Source organism: Euprymna scolopes, chromosome 18, assembly GCF_053919585.1.
Source record: "Euprymna scolopes isolate OS-2025 chromosome 18, ASM5391958v1, whole genome shotgun sequence".
Classification (NCBI taxonomy): domain Eukaryota; kingdom Metazoa; phylum Mollusca; class Cephalopoda; order Sepiida; family Sepiolidae; genus Euprymna; species Euprymna scolopes.
The window spans coordinates 29,292,723-29,318,209 of NC_136499.1; the positions used below are offsets into that span (position 1 = coordinate 29,292,723).

Genomic DNA, 25,487 nt, shown 5'->3' on the forward strand with positions numbered 1-25,487 from the left:
ATCAGCACACAAAAAATATTTATATGTATGTAGAAGGAGGGGAGGGGGGGGTGAATTTCAAGTATACATTCCTACATGTTTTTCCGAGCGTAGAGATGCAACAGTTTTCTCAATATTCTCAACAAATAAGTGAAGCCATTTCTCTCAAGAATACGAACGACGTCTCATCATGACAGGTGAGGAGGCTTTAAACAAACACTCGTTTATACAATTGATGTAGACATTTTACTTTAACTTGCCTTTGGGACGATGTGCAATTTGAAGACTTAAAGTGGCCTCAAGGCAGATTAAGAAATACTCTCATCCGCCATGTTTTTTCACAATATTTCTTTTATTTCAAAAACAGACAAAAATTTTAAGCAAAAAATGTTTCTGAAGATGTATCCATTAAATGTGCATGTCTAACAACGAAAATCATCTTTAAGGCTTAAATGGTGCAAGACCAATGGATGAACTGAGCCTCTTCAATGGCTGTATCAACACATCTGAGCACCTATTTAAAACTTAAGCTGAAGATGTCAATGGAGTAGAAAACTATGGACATTTTGTAGCATAGACAGCAAAACACAAAAGTAACCAAATGTGTGTGTGTGTGTGTGTTTGTGTGTGTGTGTGTGTGTGACAAAGGTTACTAAAGACAGGACAAGTTATTCTTTTACCTACCTGAATAAGTTTCTGTATTTTAACTCATTTTAAAGCATTTATTTACCATGAAACACAAGTAGTGTGTAATCTTGAGTTAGAACAAGAAAAAAATGATTGACATTAGGCGATCATCTAGGGAGTCTAGATAATCGCTCAAAAATAGATAATTAAACAATATACCCACTTAGAATTTCAAATATTACAGTCCTTAATTCTCAGGCAACATAGGTACCTACTATTACGTACATTAAATTATATCGATATAAAATAAATTTATATTGATAAAAAAAAAAAAAATCAATTCTCAAAGAGACTGAATTGAAATTAGTTAACTAAGCTTAATATTTAGCATTAAATAGAGCTTATGCATATATATTTATTTCAAGATTTATCATTTCGTAATAATTTATATCAAAATTACCAAACTTAGAATTCTTTAAAAAATAAAATCTGTATAGGAAGCAAATAATCCAAGTATTTTATTATTTAAAAAATTCTTCGCGTCAAAACCGTAGGGTAAGACGTAAACATAGCTAATTAAAGTTCACCAGATGATAAACAAGCAAAATCAGGAGCTTATTTATTTAACGCTCCAAGTGGGGGAAAAAAGTCCAAAGATTCAAAAACAACCAGAAAGCAAATAGAAACTAATCTGACGGAAAAAGTAAAATATGCAAGAAATCAGTTCCCAACGGCTTTCGTAGCGAAATCTTTTAAATAATTGTAAATCCAATAACTTCATTTGGGTATAAATTATTATAACATGATATGAAAATAAATCTTTAAATATGCATGTTTGTGCATGTGCGTCAGGATGATGTTATTAGTGATTATACGCTGGGCAAAAGATACTCATTGCTTTGAAAATCCTTTTTCTTGAAATTGCTCAATGTTCTGTTTATCAGATTTAATGCAGCATCTATTCTACCATGTTATAAATAGAAGCATGTGCGTAGGTGTAGAAATCTATTATATCTATAAAAGTGAACGTGTGTGTGTGTGTGTGTATACGCAATACCTGTCAATTTTCAGTCCACAGACTCAAAATTTGATATACAGAGTACTGAGATTTGGGAAAATTTTTGTAATCCGTTTTCAGCCAGAAATTTGGCTGTTAATGGGTCAAAGTTCAACGATTTGACCTTTGAGAACTCTACTCAACTCCTCCGTCAATTTTGGGTCTAAACACTTGAAATTTTAGATATAGGTTCCTTGGACATGGATCTAACTTAACTTGATTCGAGCCCAAAACAATAAATGTTAAGGGGTCATAATAGGGGTCAAAGTTTTAAAAAATTGACCGTTTTTTTTTTTTTTTTTTTTTTTTTTTTTTTTTTGCTCAACATACACCTCCAAACACCTGGGCAACGCCGGGCTGAAATGCTAATATAGTTTAAAAAGTGAATTTCACTAACAAGTTGCACAAAATTATTTAATGTCAAAATTATATAAAATAAAAACTATGGCCAATTATTAAAAGCACATTTCAAAGCAAATAAGATAAAAGTAATTCAATCATTACTTATAGTTTCATTATTAGCTACTTTATAAGATATTAATCCAATGAAAAAAATGTAAATATTTTAACATTTTCAGTATTCACAGAATATTTATATAGAGTAGGTGTATATGTTTCTATGTACAAGATTCATTCCTAAACTAATTAACTGATCATTATGACTTTAACAAAACAGCTGCCTACGATTTTCACAAAATTTTACTAGTTTTTAGATCTCAAATATTCCCCAAGTTTCAATTTTTTTTTTTTTTTTTTTTTTTTAAATATTTTAAAGAGCTTTTATGAGCGCAATCTCCGATTTGCAATTCAAATATTTCAGATTTGCATTAAATTTGATCTGTAATCATTACACACCAATTAAGCAAAGTTCTAGGACTTAGTTTCTTCAAGACTCCTTAAGCCTGTAATAAATTTTGATCAAAATTGAAATAATGATTATAGGTTTAAAAAGTGAACATTCATTATTATGACAGGTATTCTTCTAGCATATATAAGACAAAAACTGCTTGCTTTTAATGATTTTCTTGTCATTGAATGTGGACCTAAAATCCATACCAATTATAAATCATTGAATCGTGAGGATTGCTTATAAGGTAGGCTGAATATTCTTCCACTCATGAAATTAATGGATTTCAAATCAAAACACTGAACTCTTTGGATTAGTCAATGATAAGGGAGATAATTCTCTCTTTTAAACACTACACAAGAAATAAAGATTATCATTATTATTATTATTATTTAACAGATATTAGATTGTATATATTTTAATTTACAGTTCAATTTGATATTGAAAAAAGTTTGAGTAAAAGAATAGTTTTAATAAAACAATATTTTCTCCAGAAAAAAATACAGTTACGCCCAGAAAAATGACATGGAAAATCAATTTCTGTCATTTTTTTTTTTTTTTCTAAAATTAGGTACAGTTTTTTTTTTTTTTTTTTTGCAAAATTGTCATTTTCGATAATTATTGCGGAGAATCTTAGTGATGTGAGTGATGAACACGGTGAGATCTTCCATCAGAATATTTAAGTGATGGAGAAATGTTTTAAAGGAAAATGGAACCCTGGCAAGTTGGCAGGCTACTGTTGGAATATAAAAAGGGAGGATGGCACAAGAAGGTTAAGAGTACAAGTGTTTAAACTGACAATTCTATTTTTCATTCATAACCAATAATAAAACATGATTCATAGTACATGAAAACGGTGCCTAATCAAGAGAAATTAAGGTCAGATTTTGCATCAGGATAATTTTTTTTACCTAAAACCAGGGTCCTGAATATGACCTTAAACTATATCCAGTGGTGAGGCCCCAGCTTGCGGGCTTTGGGGAGTGTTGAGCCACCCTTTAATTACCATTGCTCCCAGGTCCACTCTGACCCGGAGTGGTAGTACCTGTTAGGGTTTCAACTAGGGTTGAATAGAAACCGACTTGAAAATAACAAATATATTCTATTAAAAACTTTTTCTTCAAAATCTTTGGATTCGGCATTAAATAACCCGAAAAGGATTGATATGCCGTAAAACAAAAACCAACCTAAAACCAGGTCTTATGTGACGTATTTGTTTTTAACCTGAAATTTGTTGTCAAGTGTTATTACATTTAATCTGACTCTGCTTATTCCCTCAAATAAGTAGCCAAGATTTACTCTCATGGAATTAAGTCTTCCCGCAAGACTCGAAATCATCACATGAATTCCTTCATAGGTGTAAGTTTCATTAGGCTACCATTTATTATTTCATTTTTTTTGATTAATACTATTTCTTAGACATTACATTAACGTTTACAATAAAATAAGAAATGCTCCCTGCCTTTCGATTACATTTTGTCTGAATAAAATGACTCCATTTCAGCAATACCATCTACACATTCATAATACATGGAATCGCACTTAAGAATACTAGACTGAATTACAAACTCAAATTGCATTCAAAATCACGTTTTAGCATGATACCTATCCACATCAGTTTGTTTTTTTTTTTTAAATCATCTATTAAGATTTTATTTTTATTTTTTATAAAACTTAACATGTATTAAGACATTTTTTTTATCTTTCAATAAAAAAAAAATCAATAACTAAGTTTCACGAACAGCTTTCATTTTAAACACCCAATCTAGTTTAAGCTTTAACAAAAAAGTAAATCAAGTATGAGGATTGTTTCTCTTTTATATATAAAACACACAAAAATAAGTACATACCAAAATGGCTGGTTCTGTTTAAAATATAACAGAAAAGGTTAACCATTTACATTCTCTTTAAAAATCAAGTATTTATTTAAATAAAATAAAACAAAGGCTAAAACAAACAATTATGTTTCAGTGACCGCTGTATTCTTAAACTACTGATATCATTTACAATATAACAAAACAGTAAATAGATTATATTCTTTTTCAAAATCAAGTCTTATAACTTAATTATTTTCAATAAAACAAACAACCAATCAGCGACAACAAACCATTTTTTAAAATTACAGCAGCAAAAAAAAAAAAAGCTATTGAATTTTTTTTTTTTTTCTTCTTCAAAATTAAGTATTACGTTTATATAGACAAGGCCATTTTTTTTTCGATAGGATTTTCAAGATAAATTCAATTCTCTACGTGCTTATAATGGGTTTCTAAATTACATTATTTCACCACTGTACAGGTACAAATAACTTGTGAACTTTTTCCCCTGTTTTCTTTCTTTTCATCACAATTTCTTAACTAAAACAAAAACTATTAGCTTTAACTTTTTAACCATGGTTTTTGTGAAACTACTATTATTAATACATAATATCAACAGAAACTGACAAATTTCTGGAGATCTTTTAACATTTTATTTTTCTGGGCAACAGCAGGATACAGACATTTAGGATATTATTGTCTTTATAGATATTTCTGTGGAAATATTCTTTATTAACTTATATTTCCCTTTTTATATATACCAATCCTTATTTAAGAAGCTCAATGTTATTACAGAGCATATAATGAATAAATGATATATATATATCATTTAAATCAGGGAGTGGGTGTAGAATCAATGTTTTCAATCTAATACTTTCTCAACAATTCAGAAATTTAAGTCAACTTTTAAAATACTCGTAAAAATAATCAAATATACATATTTAAAGTTTTAAGAGATGTCTATCTCTATAGGTCACGTAGACATGTAAATAATCGGCACAGAAATTTGGGACAACATTGTCTTCCTCAAAGACTTCTATACATATGGTTTAAATTAGAATATATTTGAAGTTTAAGGAGGTTATGGCCATATAGACCCTTTGTGCTGCACTTACAGATTCAGGAATACTTTCATTGTCTTCATAAGTAAATTTTACATAAGAATACACTTTCAGATTTTACGTACACTCTCTAACCTTCCTTTCTATAGGGAACACCTAAACATCACACACACACACACACACACACACACACACACTGAGCTTATATAGGAGAGAGATTATAGGACGTATCCGTTAACCCTCTGGGGTCATGGGGGCGCTGCATTATTTAATGCAGTGTGTCTTTGGTAAGAATAACCTGGCGGTGCCCATCCCTCTCCCGGCATGAGAGATTAATAAATAAACTTCAATCTATAGTCAACAAAGAAATATTGATATTTACAGGTATGGTGGACTCATAATATTTCATCAGTTTAAATAAAAAAAACAAACAAAAAAAACATTAACTTCAGGTTTTGACAAAATTTAAAAATGAACTGAAAAGTTAATTTTTTTTTTTTTAACACATGAGTGGATTTTAAGCAATATAACATGAGCCTTAGAGAAAAGCAAACATTTATTATATATTAAAATATCATCTAACCGTCCAGCAAGAATTTTTAAACAAATCTTAAGTTTAATACAGTAACGACTAATTTCAACAATATAAATATATTCAATTAACATGAATATGAAACAGCTTTAAGAACAGCAGACATGGTGATAAATTAACATTCAATAGGAATAATATTAGAAAAAAATATTTAAAAAAAAAAAAACTGAACATAATCTAGTAAGTAAAATGCAATTTGGCAATATATGCTTTAGCATAATAGGTAAACAGTTCCAATAAACAATAAGCTAAATTATCAACAAAAATCGGATTAAATTTAGTTATTGTTGCATGTATAAAAACCGACCCTGGTGTCTAACTCTGTCCCGTGGGGAGGCATTGTAAATAGGAACATGCAATCAGTAATAATATGATAAAATAATAGTTAATATTAATAATAATATTGGTACTATTAGAGTTAATAATATCAGCTCATGTAATTGTACAATAAAAAAAATAATTGCCCAGTAATAAATAAATGTCTAATATACAAAGCAACAGTAAATAAGATCAGAAATAAACAAAGTATACATAAGAACCACATAAATGTAAGTGTGAGTATAATTATCACATGATCATACTCAAGTGTGAAAAACGCAGCAATAGCACTAAACAGTCTAGATATACATAGAAATATTAGCCGAAACATCAATTGAGAAATCTTCAAATTAACACTTGTAAGATATTAGTAAAATTAATATATCAAACGAAAACAAATCAATAAAAAATGTAGCGCAGAAGATAATTGCCTATTAATCACTGAATAATTAAAAGCAGTAAATAATATTAAAACAAATATTAATGTATGAATACTGAAAATTTTTTTGATTCGTTCGCTTGTAAATAGATGTATATGGGTAGATAGCTCGTCAATTCCAGCCACATCTTGTTTGATACCAAATGACTCCCCACCTGATCGCTTATAATCATGAAACTCATTATAAAGATCAAAATTAAAAACTTTTAAATTACAAACATTCAATGGTATGATGTGACACAAGGGTCAGAAAGTGGGATTTAACAAGCCAGCACCTTAAAAAAGAGCACTCTGGACTGCAAAAAACGCCTGGGAAGCCCTGTCAATATTCACCAGTAAGAGTACCTCAGGCGATTAGCTAATCCCTTTTCAAAGAATGGCAAAGCCTGAGAAGGCTAAACTCCTAAAGGTTAACTTCCTATTAAAAGGAAAGGCAAAGCCTGAGAGGTTAACCTCCTAAAAACTGCACAGGGCTAGCAACATACCACAGTAAACATGGAAAAAAGTTATTTCAATAATGGTCCAGTGTTGGCCTTGGTGGTTAGAAGAAAAAAAAAATCCCTGGCCAAGACACATTCTGCAAATAAAAAGGTACATCTTTTCGACTGATAATATATTTTGATAATACACAATGCGGATTTAAAGCAATTAGATTTAGAGTAAAAAGTAATAAACATTTACAAACCTTTTCAAATGTTAATGTAAAGGATCGCCTGCAAAACGTAGATAACTTTCTTTTTTTTTCTTTTTAAAGGTGATCTATTGTTTAAAAGCAGAAGGAAAGATAAAAGCCATTTTGTTTCGATTGAAAGAAATGATTAAGAAAATCACAAAGAGTTAATTTCTCTGAAACAGATGAGGAATCTTAAAGTCTAAAGGAAAATGAAATTCAAGGTTATACATTTATTATTTACATCCACTGGCCCTATCTAAATTGCAATATTATTATTTGTACTCACTAGTTCTCACACAGGCCATCATCAGAGATTACTCAATGACAACAGCTAGTGGTGTTCCCTGTAATCTGGATGAAAATAAGTCTCCCCACATTTCCAGTAGTCTCCACTTCTTAACTACCTCTGTAAATAATTTTGCATTATCACAACAGCCACTTATCACTGACTTCTCAATGACTATTGATCTTCAATAGAATTTGTTTGGGGGGGAGGAACTAAAAGAAGACTAACATCATCAGATGGAATTAAATCTTAATTGCATTTGAATGAATCCATAGTTAGAAATGAAGAATAATGACCGAGGTGATTAGAGCCAAATTAACATAAGCTATTATTATATACATACTAGTTACAACGTGTACAAAAAGGTATAACATTTTACAAAGATTCTTTACAATGTCTCGTAAAATTAACAAAGGTGGCAAATGAAAAAATACATAAAATATACATATCTGCATGGTTATATCATGGCGAAACACCATTTTCCAATGGAATCACCAAATAAAAGCAACCCTGAGTCTGATCAGTGCTAAGATGGCCGATCTTTTACAAACATCAGCTGCCAAACATTTGGAAGTGGCCATTAAATGACTCTCTCATACACATTGGAAAAGATATGAAGCAATTTCTACTGGGTGAAATAGTAGGGTAGACTTAACTTTTAAGCCTTGGTAGAGAAACTCCTCTACAAGAATAAACTTTAAGATATTTCCAGTCTTTCTTTATGCAAGCATTGCCAGAGCGAAAGTGGTTATAATTGTGTAACCTTGCTTCATTATAAAATAAAAAAAATTTTTTTTAAATAACATGTAGGTATCTTTTCAGAGGGTATCAATTGTCTCTTGAGATAAAGAGCCATTCAGTCATAGCTTCTAATTCTTGAAAATTATTAAACCCCTTAATTAGTTTCTTTTAACCAAATATAAAAGAAAAGAAAAAAAACTATAACCATATTTTATGCTGTAGAATCCTAAAATTTGGAGTTTGTCTGATAATCAAAGAGTCATGCATCATTTTTAAAGGAAGAGTTTACACACATATATAAGATGCATAATCTGCATTAAAAATGTTATTGTAATTTCAAATTATACCTATGGTCAGACTAACATTGAAAAAGAAATTTTCACATAGTTTAAATGCCCAACTATATGTAAACTAAGGTTTCTAATGGTCATTATTGAAGATTTTTTTTTTTCTTTTAGTTTTTTTTATCATGCAGTTTGGATTTTCATATTGAGCACTTTCGTTTTGAAATCTTCACTGTTACTTATATACCTATATATTAGTGATTTTTAAGAGTAACAGAAGCAGAATTCTATTATGAAAATGTTATGGTAAATAAATTGACAATCTTGACCTTTGATCTAACGGAGAAAAAGCAAGAAACTTGGCTGAAGCATTAGAAAGTTATTGCGAAAAATATAAAAATAAAAAAAAACGGAAAAATAAATAAAAAGCAAGAAAAGATAATTTTGCTCAACCGGAAAAACTAGAAAGAACTAAATAAAATTTATGAATTAATATCGGTTGGTTTAATTTTGAAGTGAAAATTCAAGTACTGCTCACCATCATCATGAAATTCCTCATCACTTTGTGATGAGAGCAGGAATTAAGCTCTCTCTCATGTATATATACATACACACTTCAAATATTGGACGGTGGGAGTTACAATACATACATACATATACATATATATATATATATATATACATATACATATATTATACATACATGACTCCTTGAATGCTACCAACAACCACCTTGCACATAAGATATAAACAGGTCTGACACTGCACACCTTAGGTGATCCTTCCATAATCTGAAATTTTGGTAGTCTTTGGCACTATTTACCTCGGATGTTCCTTTTACACTAAATATTGCTCTTTACGTAGTAAAGTGCTGCTTATTATTTTAAATTGCGTCTTTACAGAAATAACTGCCATAGCGTTAAGACCAGTCACCTGAATTAGACGTATTAGACAAGGTCTCTCTATAAAAGCAATGAACACTGAATGGCATTAGATAAAGATAGGTATGTTTAAAAAAAAATGCACTTTTCTCATAAATAGCAGCGATAACATTTTACTTTATTTTATTCATAACAAAGCCCTATAACAAGATTAAGCACACATTTTCTTGGGTTATACTCCATGAAGAATCCAATGATGTTAATCTTTATCCAGTTTTAAGGTTTGATTTTCAAGAATAAAATCTATTTTAAGAACAATTGTGTAAAATAAATGTTAACTTGAAATTTTTATATTAAAAAAAAAAAAAAGATATACGTTTTATTTTAATCTCCAAATATGTCTTTTGTTTTTTTATTCCAGAACGAACACAGAATGTTTTAGTCTCTTTATTATTCTTATGTCTCTGTTTTTTAAGTTTAGACAAACTCTCATTACGCTCTCTCCCCTTTATAAACACTGATACAAGTGTGTGTAGCATAAGTGTATAAGATGACAACATTGCTAATCATAATGTTAATATACCCTGGTTTCATATCTAAAAGAGAAAAATGATTTTTATATATATATTATATATCGGCGGGCGATTTCTCGTATCCAAGAATTTCAGTTTCCTCTTCCCTGAGTGTTTGGATCACAGATGGCTTCTCAGACCAATCTGAGCGTGGAATTTGCGTGGACAGAGAAGGCAAGCAATGCTTGGCAGGGGACATTGCTGTTCAGCACGATTTTTTCTTGCCTGCCTCTTGATCTCCACCAGTCTTCTTTCTGCCTCGTATCCTTTGGTACCATGTATGATGGATTGGTGTCACAGGCACCGATCCTGAGATATTGTTTCCGAGATGTGAAGATCAAATCCGGTGTTTTTTAGGATGGATTTTGTTGGTTGTTTTTGTTTTACGGTATATCAACCTTTTTCAGGTTATTTAATGCCGAATCTAGTTATTTTGAGGAACGATTTTTAATGGAGTATTTTTTTTTTTTAAAGTCAGATTCTATTTAACCCATAGTTGGGACCCTAACAGGTACTACCACTGTGGGTCAGAGTGGACCTGGGACCAATGGCAATTAAAGGGTGGCTTCACACTCCCCAAGGGCCACAAGGTGGGGCTTCACCATCGGATATAGTTTTAGGTCATAGCCAGGACCTAGGGTGGATTTGATTAGGGTGTGTGTGTGTGTGTGTGTGTGTGTGTGTGTGTGTGTGTGTGTGTGTGTGTATTCTGCTTATTGAAAAGGAGATATTTAAAAAATTTTAATCAAGGTAATCACCTTCCCCTCCCACTAACATTCACTGTTGAACTTCCAATTTAAACTGTAAAAAAGAGAAAATTATTTGAAATCTGTCGACTTGCTTATTTACAAGACATAATCAACATTAAATTTTGTGCATGATCCCAGGCTCAAATGCTGCCTCCGGGTTCTATAATTATGAGACAGCTTCCTCTATCTCCCTAATCCCTCCATCTCTTGAGCCAAAATTCTGAAATGGATGTGCGAGAAGTAGAAAGCAAGAAGCCAGATAATAACTTGAAAATCATTCAAGAATAAATGAATAAATAATATTTAAAAAAAAAAAAAAAATCTTTTTTAAAAGATTAATTTTAAAAATAAAATAAATAAAAACAGGCACAAAGGGAGGGTATGGTTAGCAGGGTAGCATAAAAACGTTTTCCTCAAATATTGCTCAATATGTTGGACTCAGCAGTTAATGAGAAGAACCAGTTGAAAGTAGAAAAATGTTAAAGAATAAAAAATGGCTATATTTTAAACCAACTCACAGCTCTTGTTCATCAGATCTGAAAATTTGAAGAAGGTTTAAGGTAATTAGGAATGCGTAATGTGGGTTTTGATGGGTAAATGTGGGGAGGGGAAGATGACTATAATAGTGCTCTTCACTTTGTAAGGATCTGACCACTCGATTGTAAGAAAAGGAATTGAAGCTGAAATTCAGAACCAAGTCTTTCTTAGACATCTAATTAGGCAAAACTTAGGGAGAACTTAACTTTTCAAGAATGCGTATAAAAATAGAATGAACACGGAGGAATTTGATAAAATGTTTGAATTGATAGAAAAGAACAAATAACAATTCTTAAGACTCTTCTTCCGAACAAGATCAAGTAGAAGAAAAACTTTACAAATGATTTTTTATTTTTTTTTATTTTGATTTTTTTTTTAATGTGTCTACATCTCTGTAAGAGGTTCTGTCAATCAATCGAGGTCATGCTGAAGTAGGAAATTGCATTTTCATCACTAAACCAAGATTCGTTCGATGCAACTCCTTTTAGATACCTTGATTTGGTCCTTTCAGAATCTAAATAATTGCATATACACAAAGACACACACACACAGACTTAGAGAACGCAATTATGTCAAAGACTCACCATAGTTAAGATGATGAAAAAGATTTGTTAAGAAGGTAAAAGACAACTATGTATATATCAAGAGAAAGTAACTAAATACTCAATTGAAATGAAGTAAGAATGACAAATACACTAATGGCTTTATAATAAAATATAAATAAGCTGTTTTTGAACAGTGTCCAAACACAATACATCAAATTATAGCCGAGGTCTATTATCACCATTATTATTTGTAATTCATGAAATGTGCTGTGTTGAATAGAAGACATTCGAATGTCTTCAGTATCAGATCTGGTAAACAGGGAGGGGGAAGGGGGAATGAATGGTGAAGATCCAATCATTATAAAATGATGCCTTGCACAAGTGTATCACATATTGAAGGGGGGGGGGTGAAATGTAAAGTTTTCTTCTTGAAGCAGGGAAGAAAAACAAATAGGGGGGGGGGGGTTAACTCCCTTTGCTCTTTCAAGACTGATAACCTCTGCCATGTTGAACAGCTGGAGACAGGTAAAACGAGAAAGTTCAAAGCTTATTTGCTTCAGCTTTTTTTCTTTTTTTTTTTGTGATCTTTTATGGATAAAGAAATCACAATACACATTTATTGTATACAAGTCAATCGTGCTCATTTGCGAGAGAGATAAAAAAATATCTAGAGAGATAGGGATGTTTCACATTTTTTTTTTCTTTACTACAGAGGGTCACTACTTATCAAAGCCCAAAGGTTACTCGAGGATAGAGTGCCCGGTAATTAAGGAACTTGGGTAGTGTTTAATTATTTAAAAGGATGGCTCAACAAGAATTTATTTACATTAAACCTGAAAACGATAATGTCATAGTCAATTGGGAAGCAGCCTCATGATACTGTGTTCTACAGATTAACAATTCCAGGAAAGAAACTTCGCTCATGGAATATTAGTGTAGTTTTAGACACAGAGAGTAAGGGAAATTGTTGGCAGTTGTTGTAACTAGACAAGTGTTTGCTGAGAATATTTTATTATATACGAGGGAGGCATGGACAGAAGCTCAGTCGAGCACCTGCCATCAAAATAACGACAAGACAAGTCAACAGCACCTGGTGACTGGCAGTTTCTTGCTTTACACTCTTCAGATAATGTGTGCATATACACATACACACACAATGCATATATTTTCTTTTAATGTGTGTGTGTGTGTGTGTGTGTGTGTGTGTGTGTGTGTGTGTGTGTGTGTTTCTCAAGAGGATAGACAGAATCTTAAATACTTGATGAAAAAAAAATGAATAGACGTTACCCTATACTTTTGATTTTATGTGTTACTCTCTTCAAACCCAGATCAACATATTACATTTCTGAATTTTTGAGACGAGGAATGCTTATTTGTATGAATTGGATTCTTCCGACTACTGTTCTCATCTTGAGTGTCATTTTCACAACTTCTTGCTCAATGTAACTTCCGACCTCCTTCAGGTCTATCTTGTACCAGAGTTTGATAGAAACATTCCAGAGTTCAGCAAAATATGCTTGAAAAGGGTCAGAGGTTACAACGACCGAAACACTGTAAAAACTAAACTCAAGACGAGAACAGTAGTCTGCAGAATCCAAACATGAATTAGATCAACATATGTTCTGTCATCGACATTGAGCATTTTCCTTTTATAACTATATAAATATATGCGACTCTAGAAGAAGCATGAATTTATAAACATGTAGATTTAAAAGGACTTTAACACAGAAAAAAAAAAAGAGAAAAAAGAAACGGATACATAGAAAGTAACCGTGTATGTGCATATGTATGCATTCTTGATCAAACACTAAAAATGATAGACAAAAATGATAGACAAACTACAGTTGTACGAGTTTGGTGTTGATGAGTCCACCTCATCTGTAATAGGAGACATTTTACTGGACTTCACAAACACAAGCCATTTTTTTTTTTTTTTTTTTTTTTTTTTTTTTCCAAAAGAGAAAACTGATAAGCAGCAACAAAGTCACGGCGCACGGCAACTTCAGTTTATATTTACAATGAAGCCACAAAAAAGTGCCGGTTTTATGTTTACAGAGATACAGAAGTGGAAACTGTAGCAACTGTGAAATACCATTCATAATTTTGCAATATGAGTCACTTCTCTAACCAAGCAATATTATAGATTTGTTGATATAAATAAACCCAGCGTATAATTTTTTTTTTGTCTTTCTTTTTATTTAATTAAGGAAAAACAAGATAGCATAACTTTTTTTTTTTTTCTTAGACCATTATCAAAAAAATATCTTTATTAATGTTTTACTATTATGAATATGCACGTTTAAATATCATCATGGAAACCTTCAGTAAACAATATTAATTCTAATGAGAAAAAAATGTTTGGCTGATAAAATGAAAGATGATTATACACAATTATCTAGTTATCTACAGACAACTGTTTTGCTGTATCATAACTCTTCGGTCTTGCTGGACGAATTAACACTAAGCCGAGATTTGAAACCCGATTCCTTTACCAGCAGTTAAGACTTCTTACCCCTATGCTATCACTCTTGCTATAAAATAAAGAAAATTATAGTACTTATCTATGTAGCTGCATTATCAAGTGTTGAGAGTGCTCAATTCTTTTTTACCAAGATCTATACAAAATGTTTGGCTGCAGCTGTTTATTTCCTTATAAAATTCAAAAGTTGCTCTTATCTTATTTCTAAGCAACTTAAATTCTATCAATGTAGTTGCCTTGTTAGAAACAAGACCGATGACGGCAAATTGGCAGACTCTTTTATAAAGATGGAACAGAAAATTTCCAAAGATCTGTGATTGGTTTTGCTATCAGATTCTCCATAATGAATTTTCTCAGAGTTTCCATATGGTTTCTCAGACTGGATTATGACACTGGAATTATTACTTTATTTCAGTCGCTTCATGACATTGGTTAGTGCACATGCACCAATACTTATTTGTTTAAATATTTACGACAACTTATTAGTTTATAAGTCGTTGTACTAGAACACAGAGTTAACTTCCATCAATAATATAAATCTCACCTGTCTGTTTAAATGTGTGTATGTTTGTTTATATGTCTGCCGAAAACTTTCGACAGAGGCGACGGATTTTCACAAGAATGGTATCATTTTGAAGCTCGACCCTTCGAACGACAAATGTAAAAAAATTGGCTAAAAACATTAATTCCTTCACCCTCAACTGGGCACTTTTCTTCAGGGAAGGGTCGCTTCTTCGCAGATATTTTCGAAAGTCATCCCCCTCTTTTTGATTGACTAGCCTTAACTTAAATCTTCGCCACTTCCGGTTTGGCGATAAATGCAACAGCAAAGACGGTACTTTTTTTTTTTCACATTCTTCTTCTCTTTGGCGGTACAGGTTTGAGCCTGCTTGCCTACTACCACTTTTTTTTTTTTTTTTTTTTTTTTTTAGATCAACACATACCTCCAAACACCTGAGCACCCAGGCTAGTCATATATATATATATAACCATGGACCTTGCTTGCTTGCATCTTGTCTTTGATGATCGGGCGATTCCATCTTTTAAAAAAGGGATGACCGATGAATATATATATTTCATGATTTGGGGGGTGGGGGTACACAATTTAAATATCGCAGTTATGAAGGAAAGACAATTCATGATTAAACGTAAAATGCATTTTAAAATAAAATAAAAAAAACGGGGGCAAAGAAGAGGGGAAAAAAATAAAGGGGGTATGCGTATTGGTGTAGCTCAGAGGCTATGAAACAAGGGTAGCGAGTTGTAGGTTTTGGTTTCAATTCTAACTGATGGCACCCAAGTCACATATCTATAATATAAAGCTGAATGTGTGTGTGAGTGTGTGTGAGTGTCTGGTCACAAATAGGCTCCTATATGGTTGACTATTTTAAAAAACTGATTACATATAATGATAGAAGATGTATCGAGACACAGGAATGGGTATGTTTGATCTGGCAGAACGGTGGTTCATTAAAATTGTGGGGTCTGCGTTCGCACCTGGTCCAAACAGTATGGAAATAAAAAAATTTTAAATTAAAAAATAAAACAATTACAACTGTTTTTGATATAGATGTATATAAGAATACTTTGATAAGTATGTTTTAACTTAAATAGGGATGGTATAATAAAATTGTGGGGTCTGCGTTCGCACCAGGCCTCCATAGAATGGAAATAGGCACAAACTTTAATAAAGACTTTTCATATCTATCTGCGTAAGTATACTTTGATAATTATGTTTCAGTTTGAAGAAATATGGTATAATAAAATTATGGAGTGTTCATTCGCGCCTGACCTCCATAGAATGGAAATATGTCACAAAGTTTAACAAGGTTTTTTAATATAGATCCACAGAATATTGTGATGCGTGTGTCAGTGTGAACAGGCATGGTATAATAAATTATGGGGGTTATCTATTTTATTTTTACTTTCATCTTATTTTGCTTTGGTTTTGATACCCCCAAATTCGAAGCTATCTCTTTACAACCCTTCCTTTTCATAACCTATCATACTTTCATAAATCAGAGTCCATTTTCTGTAGGCTGTTTTGAACCCAGTCAACGACGGGTACTTTTGCTAGTAATATATATTATATATATAAAATGTCTTTCCAGTTTATCTGTACTCCTTGTCAGATAATTAAAAATTCTGTATACCTTCTTTACAGGTGTTAATGTTTTGTTTTTTTTAAGGAGAATTTCAATAAAATTTTTCTATTTATATATATATATATATATATATATATATATATATATATATATATATATATATATATAGTTTTGATCTCACTGCTATTTATTAGATTGAATATAATCATCGATAGACAATCAGTTCTATAATGATAAGTATTTAATCTGCACAAATTAAAATATATTTTAAACTTATGTTACGACCGGGCAACACCGGGCGGCCTGCTAATTATATATATATATATATATATATATATTACACACACACACTTTAATATCCAAATATCCACATACGTATAGATTTCATCTTCACCAAGACTCATCAGTATGGTTACATGTAACTCCCCACTGATTGCATAATTCAAATTTTGAATCCTAATTACCATTGTCAAGTTTCAATACATTAATCATTATGGTCACTTTGATAGGTGTATGAAATCGGAGAAAAAAAAATTCATAATTAAGAATGAGTACATCTCAAAGAGTCTTTCATTTTTAAGAGGAAAAAAAAAACTTACATAGCTGAGATGGAAACTTTTTCATATTTCTCACCAAAAGTGAATGCCCCTTAAGGAAGTCTGAATAATTATTTTTATGATAAATAATATTTTAATATCCAAATATATATATATATATATCTTCACTCAGAAACATCAGTGTGGCTATGTAGAATTGTTCTACTGGTTGCATGAGTCAAACCTATAAGATTTAGGTTAGAAATTGTCAATGTGTTAATCTGACATCAGATATAGAAGTTGCATTTATTTCTTCCCTCCCGCACAATTATTTTTTAAATGACTAACATCTCTTCCCAAACTCCAACCTCTGTCCCATCAGCAAAATGTTGCATCCCCATGTCTATTTTGCAAATATTTTAACGGAAGGTATTTCCATGAATTCCACGCAAATACCTGACTAACCTAACAAGTAACAAAATCCCACCTACACTATAGAGATCCCTAGATGCCAGAAAAAACCTACTTAAATAGTTTCTTCTATGTTGGCCTTTGAATTCGCTTCCAAGTCCTTGCTTTCCTGACATGTAAAAGTTCAAGTGGAATGTGAACAGACATCTTGCTGCTCAACTCCCTACATAGTATTTCTACAAATTTTGTCCGAAAATAGTAATCCCTAACATCCAAGTGGTACTGTGCTTTGCTTGGGATGAAAAAGCAATTGAATAAAAAAAATTTTTTTTAAATTATAATTTGTTCTTTAATTAAAATTTGTGATTGTTTTTGTTTGCATATTTGTTCTTGGATATATCATTTCAATTTTTTTTTTTTTTTTTTTTTTAATGGAGATGTACGTAACAGTTGTACGAAGAAATTCATAAGTGTTAAACAAATAAAAATTAAAGTGTGTGAAAAGATATAACCAGTACAAACACAAGTAAATATGGAGAAAAAGTAAGAGTTTTATCTATCTAAAGATTTGTGCCCACACACCAATGGTTGGTTAAAGATAAACTTTTTTAATTATAAAAGATAAAATGTTTTTTAATGAATGAAACAAAAAAAAATAAATAAAAAAATAAATGAAAATATTTTCTTTTCAAAAACTTGTAGCATTTAAGTTGAGACAATACATCAAATCAAGTTTAGTTTTAAATTGCATAAAGAAATGAGGATTTTTTTTTTTTTTTTAAATGCTTGTTAAAAGTTAACCACTACATTAAACTACTATAGAAGCAGAAAGTAGAATGAAAACAAAGTTGCGAGATAAAGAGAGATTTGGGATTAAAATAAGATCAGTTCAGAGAAGTGTCACCAATGAAGAGAACTACCATGCAAAAATGTTCATCAAGCAGTGATGAAGGCAGAAATCAACAAAGAATTTCTGACATTCAAAATTAGTAGACTAGAACAGAGAGAAGGAGAGAGAGAGAGAGAGAGAGAGAGAGAGAGAGAGAGAGAGAGAGCGAGGAGATGCATTATTGCCATCAAAAGCAAAAAGGACAGTAATCGAAGGATTTCAGAAGAGAGCAATTCGATGAACGTAAGAATGTGACCAGAAGAAAAGAAAGCCGCCAAAACGAGGGACACAAGAAATAGGAAGATAGAAACAACACTTGGTTCCTTTTTTTTTTTTTTTTCCACGAAAATTCAAGAAAAATATTAGAACTTTTTTAATTATTCAACTTCAGAAAACTGATTATAACATCAACACCTATGTGGAGTTAGCATTGATATAGAAAAAAAAAAGTGTGTGTGGGGGGGGGGTATCTATATTGACTGTCCCCATTCAGTGTTGTATGAGAATCTTGACTTTAATTTTTATTTTGCTTACTGTGCTTTCTCATATTTTCTTCTAAGAAAATAGTTATATTTTTGCAAAGATAATTCAATAAAAAATTATTTTAAAAAAAAAATCGATTTTGTATAAAATCGATTGGACATCTTAAAAATGTTGACATTTAAATCTTATAAATACTTTTTTTCTTTTTTCTTTTTTTTTGAAAAAAAAATCTTAAATTTAATAAATAATGGAATTTGAAAGAACTTGTTTTAGTTTTGCTGTTTTATTTCAATAAATATTCGATTGATCTAATATGTAAAGTAATGGCCATTTTTGTGTGGATCTGTTGACGATTTACCATGTTCGTATGAAATTTAACTGATTTTGAAAACTTTAAACAGTGAATCCAAAATAACGTCTGGTTAAAATTAAAGTTTATACACCAATGTCCACTGTTTATGCTCTTAAGCCAAAGATAATCTAAATGTGGTTTTGAAGCTTTTAAATTAAATTAATTCGTCGTTTGTTTATTTTATAACTTGAAAATTGATAAATTATACAAATCAAAAAAATAATAAAAGTAATATGCGGTTGGAAACAGGAGTTTTTTGGGATGCGTCACACCACACACTCCAGTCCATGATAGGTATCCTATGGGTAAACCAAAAAAGGTCAAAAGTACTAGTTTAGCTGAGTTATAGACAATGGCGGTAGATACAGTTGTTTCTTCCCCTTTGCTTGACATCATAGCCCTGTCTAATCTGACTGCCAATCTGATAATCAGCTCGATGAGGACATATTTTGAGAGATGAGAAAGGGATATTTTTTCTGTAAGATAACCATTCCTCTTCTTTTTTGTATAAATAGGGAAAAATTAAATCTATATCCGTTTTAAATATTTTCTCCATTAAAATTTGTTTGAAACATAACAGATCTTGATGACGGAACAGAAATGGTAATGTAGCCGTGATCAGCGTGACCATAAACTGTCTACAGATTCACAGAAAAGTTGGCATTACTCCACATATTAGATAAGATGGTTATCTTTATGTAGATAGATGTGATGATACTAAACAATGACAGTGATAAAGAAAACTGCATGAACATCAACACTAGATGACCATGGTGCACGTTTGACATAGACAAATCTGGATTGGCAGCATGTGCAAAAATAATTTTTTTTTAATAGAATTTGTCAAAACAAAAAGGGGAAAATTTTGTACCCCCCCCCCACCCCAAAAAATAGTTAGCTTCAGCTGTATACCTATTTTAAATTGATGCTTTGTGGTGTTCACAAACCAGTCTTTTGCAACCATTTTGATGTTTACAAAACTGTTTTTATTAATATTTAACCTTTCCTTTAACACTCGTATTATTTAAATTATTCAGACTACTGCTTTGATTCTGAGTGTTATTTTCACATCTCAGCCGATGTAACCTCTGACTTTCTTTAGGTGTATTTTGTCGAATTCTGGAATCTGTATGGAATTTCAAACAGAACAATTTATTTAATCCCCAGGGATAGCATGCTCTCATTCCATCGGCTATGACCTGATAAAAGTCCTAAGTAATTTGCAATTGTATTCTGAGCACTGAGAATTTAACCTTCTACCTCCAGAAAAGTGTCGCAACTGAATTTTACCAAGTATTTTATCTGTTATGAGTCTCTACAGACAATTCTCGCATGAATTTGGGGAGCTTCAAACCGAAATCATTATCTCAAACATTCCAAAACAATTTCTTATCACATCTACATCTTTTACTCCTTCCATTAGTAAAAAATTCCATTAAGTTTTCTGCTCAACAAGAAATACGGTTTCCTACAGTACAAAATTACATTTTTCTTTGACACTTTTTAAAGACTTAATATTCCAACACAATATATATATTTTTTTTTTCTTTTCATTTTTTTTCTTTCATAACTTTTAGCATTATCTCTTTGCACTTTAACTTAGTGTTTTCTTCTCCAATTGTGTTCATTCTACTAAACTATATTAAGTTTAACCGATTATTCAACTATTGTTATCTGATGAATTAAAAGAATTTCTCAGTTTATTTAAAATATTGCCCTTGTTTAATGCCATTATACATGAACAGTTAATAATTACAAAATTATATTTTACCTTCTTTTTCTTTTTTTTAATTATTCAAAAATACATTTTTTTTATTCATCAATTATTATCTATAATCAATTTGAAATATTGTGATGAACATACGTAAATAAATTTATTTTAAATAAAGTTTGAATATTTTTTATGTTGCCTTTGTTTTATGTAATTTTTTAATTCTATCAAAATTTTTAAAATTAGTTTCTTTACTTTTTGAAAGAGATAATAATTAGTTTAAAAATTGCAATGAAAATATTAAGAGAAAAAATCTATGAACTTTTAAGACATAAATAAGAGAGCAAAAGAAAATATACGAAAATAAGCTTTTTTTTTTTTTTTAAAGTTATTAACAATTGCAATTTCACTAGAAGAATATCGAAAGATTACTTTTAAGAAAGTGTTGTCAAAATAACTTTTCAGAAAATTTTGATAATTCAAAATTGAATTAGTTTTGAATGATTTGTGCCATTTTAGACAAAAAAAAAATTAGCTTATGTATCATTTGAAATTTCTGCAAACAAGCAAGAAAGAAATTGAACTCTTATCGAAATGAGGCCATCAAGTTAATGTAGACATAAGGAGAAACTATGGACAGATAACTAAGAGATTCAAACAATTATGTCCGACAGACTGGCTACTCCTACTAATGATCACCATCATTTTGAACAGCATCAACAGTAGAAAAAAATTGAAAAATAGAAAGAAGCAACAAAAGGAAAAAACAAAAACAAAAATGTGGTGTCAAGAATGAAATACATTAGAAAAAGAAAGGAGAAAGTATTGTTTAGCAAGCAGCTATGGTTAACTAAAGAGGGGTTGGAGTATATTATCCCATAACCAGAAGTAGTTAAAAAAAAAAAAGAAAAAAAGAGAGAGATATGAATATTTAAGAAACCAATAGAGGAGAAAGCCAGGGATATTTTTTTTTAAATAGGCAAGGCAGCAAGGTCTTACCGAGTTTCATGGAACGCAGAATTACCAGTGGAATTCATATCACTGGGACCTGACTGAGGTCTGTAAATAACAAAATGTACATGTAGTGTAGGCTAAGTTCTTGAACTAACTTTTTAAAAAATGTGTATATAGAAATGTAAGGAGAAGGACAAAAATCAATAGGGTAGCTATGAGGAAAAAAGTTTGGTGTTGATAAAATAAGATTACTGAAAATAACAGATGTATTGAAGATTAAATAAAAAATACAAAATAAAAAAAAAGCATATACAAATTTAAAAAAAAAAATGAACAATATCTATGCATGTAAGCTTGTTTGTTATGTCTTTTGAGAATCTCCTTTTTACATCATCTCAACTCAGATTTAAAAAAAAAAATAAATAAAAACATTGCCGAAAATGTATACCTATTGATAAATATTGCATCAATAGTTTCTAAGGATGTTCCAACATCTACCATTATTCATGAATTTAGTCTTTAAAATGTTATTAATCTAAAAAAAAACATTCTATTAGCCAAAAAATTAAATTGGTCTAAAGATATTTTTTAAAAATTTACTATGAAAATAAATTGCCTGAATCAAAGAGAAATACCTTTTTCAAAAATGTCCAGTTATCAGAAACAATATTAACTATTTTTAATTAAAAAGCCCTTCTCTCTAGTCAAGTAGTTAATCCTAATTTTTACAATCTAACTAATATTTTACTCTTCTTTGTATGCCATCTACTCACCATATTATATTCCAATTTCTATGGTTAGACATTGGAGTTCAGTCTAAATGCATTTTTTAGATTATTGGCTCTCTGTATATAATATATATATACTAAATATAACAAGATTAAATATTTTACTGTTTATGAAAATTATATCCTTTATTAGTATAATCTTAATGAAGCATTCTATCTTATTAAAAAAAATCTTTGAAGTTCTAGATATACTAAGAACTAGAACGCCATAAAACCTTTGTCTTTAAAAGAACGTGTAGATGACTTCACAGGATAATGTCAAGATGTTAGTATTTCTATTATTTTTTTTTTTTTTAATCTAAAATACTGGGCTTCAACTTTTAAACGATTTCATTTTTTTCAAAGATTTAAATTCATATTAAGAATTATCTCTGCAAAAATTAATGATTAACTAATTTATGTTTTAGATATCAAGTAATTTTGTTCAATTTGCAAAGTTAGACTCAAATGGCATTTAAGCTGACAAATCAAATACTGCTTGACAAGCCAATTGGCAGTTGTCAGTGTTGCACGTTCTTTCCAACATACTTAACTAAAATTTATTTAACACAAAATTGACTTAGTCTAGTCCAGATGCCAATATGAAATGGAGGGGGGGGGGGTAAATCATTTTAAATTCAATGTAATAATTGTCTTTTCCAAATCAAAAACTAAGTGAAGAATAAAAATGAAAAGTTAAAATTGCTTCATTGTATTTCAAACAATAGTAGATAGTTTTAAGTTTGTTTCCTATATATTTTTATAAGCTGTTGTTTCCCATGGTTTGATATGAACTAAATGTTAAAATCCTATTGTAATTCTTTTTAATTAGATACAATAAATAGGAAGTATGTATAGATTTAAATAAGAGTGAAGTATATATATATATATATATATATATATATATATATATATAAGCGAGATAAGACACTGATAGAATTTAGATGAAAAATCCTGATTCCTTTTGTCAAGCAATAAATTCTTAAATCGAATATATGTCTCTATATGTTGTTTTTTCAGAATTTAAATTTAACCACAAAACTATATATATATATATATATATATATATATATATAAGGGTGAAGTATCTATATATGTATATATAAATTTGTATTCCTGTCTGTTTGTTCACAATTTGATTAATATATACAAAAGTTCCGTTAGTTTAGTATTTCATTTATTTCTATATATAGTATGATTTTTTTTTTTAAATATACGATTAAGAGGTCACCATTTGTTTATTATATTAAAGAAAATCAATTGTACTAAATAGCCGTATGTAAGTTAACGTTTCTAGCGAGAGAGTTGTTTTAATTGTTCTATTTAAGATTGTTATTTCATCAACTCTGAATAACGATTATATTGATAATATATTTAATCAAATTTATTTGGAATTATTACTTCCGAGATCGATTTTTTTTTATGAAACGAGTAGAGTTATTTCCCCCTAATTAGTTTTTTTTTTTATATATATATGTTCCGAAGTTCGAAAAAAAAAAAAAAAAAAAAAAAAAAAAAACTCTTCCCAAATAAATTAATTTGGCAATCACAAGACGTTTCTGGCATGGAAAAATAATTTTGTGTTGACAGAAAGATGTTTTGCTCTGTTTTTAAATATTTGATACTCTTACATAATTTGACCCGGATTCTTGGGAATTCCTGTCAAGCATGGATCGGGTGAGACCGGCAATCATCGATTTAAGCCGAGCATTGTAACAGACGCTTTAAAAGCAAACAAACCGGAAAAAATACAAATGTAAATAATCAAAAATAACAAAAACCTACCTTCAAAAGGACTGAAAATATTTTTATTTTATGGGTTTCTTTTTGTTTTGTTTTTTTAAATATTTATCAACAAAAAGTTTTTTTTTCTTTTGAGAAAAGATAAGTTTTACTTTTTTTCACTGTAAATTCTTAGGTGTAAGTACAAGTTTTTTGGGTTTTTTTAAAGACTTTTTGTTCAGTCAAGTTTTTTTTTTTTTAAGGGGGGGGCACAGAAATTTATATATATATATATATATATATATATATATATATATATATTTTAAAGAAAATATGTAAAAATATGTTTACGAAAAGCGTAAATTATTAGATGAAAGTACAGGAAAAAATTTGGGAGGTTTTTTCCCCCAAGAAAACTTAATGTCTTTATTTTATTTATTTTTTTTTTCTTTTAACGGCTGTTCATTGCCAGTGGAAGAACTTTCTCAAGATAAGGATATTTCCTTAGGAATCTTTTACTTCGGTCAACTGTTGAACGGCCATCGACGGCAAAGAGGGAGGAGATAGGGTAAAGGAAATGTGTAAGTGTGCTCCGATATAATACCGCATTCCTTTCACATATTTTTAAGGGTAGCCATTTCGGACGCCCATAAAAAATGATTTTTACTATTGTTAGAATCTCACCTGGTGGAGAGGGTATCAACATACTTCTTTTTTTTGGGCGATTACATTTACATGTTTTTATCTGTTTTTATTTTTGAAATTGTTGTGCATGTGTGGGTGGGGGGGGTATCAATGTTATGCACGATGAAAATGATTAATATCCTTAATATAGTAGGCGTGTTCAAAACGGAACTTTATGTCGACCTGGGCAACGCCGGGTATTCATGCTTGTTTATATTTAAATAAATAATGCTGAATCTGTACATTACTGATATGTTTTTGTTTATGTGTCCATGCATAGTGTTGCAATAGTTTGACTTTTTACCAATTTGCCTGTATATCCGTCACACTTATGTTGGAAATATCATTTTCATTTGTAAATAAATGTGCATATCAAATGACTTATTTATATA

At 30.3% G+C, this 25,487-nt stretch overlaps 1 protein-coding gene across 34 annotated transcripts in view; it reads right to left on the reverse strand.

Annotated features, from left to right (window-relative positions):
• LOC145297554 (serine/threonine-protein kinase mig-15-like) overlaps positions 1-25,487 on the reverse strand; it is a 1,203,941-nt gene that overhangs the window by 956,716 nt on the left and 221,738 nt on the right. For 11 of the 34 annotated variants that reach the window (XM_080143531.1, XM_080143529.1, XM_080143532.1 and 8 more), the window contains 2 exons: positions 21,968-22,027; positions 11,439-11,456 (listed from right to left, as the gene is read on the reverse strand). The exons of 12 other annotated variants lie outside the window; for them this stretch is intronic. In XM_080143531.1, coding sequence (XP_079999657.1) covers positions 11,439-11,456; positions 21,968-22,027 — 78 coding nt within the window. The remainder of the gene's footprint in view (positions 1-11,438; positions 11,457-21,967; positions 22,028-25,487) is intronic. 11 more of the 34 variants (XM_080143543.1, XM_080143534.1, XM_080143528.1 and 8 more) reach the window with 1 other exon arrangement.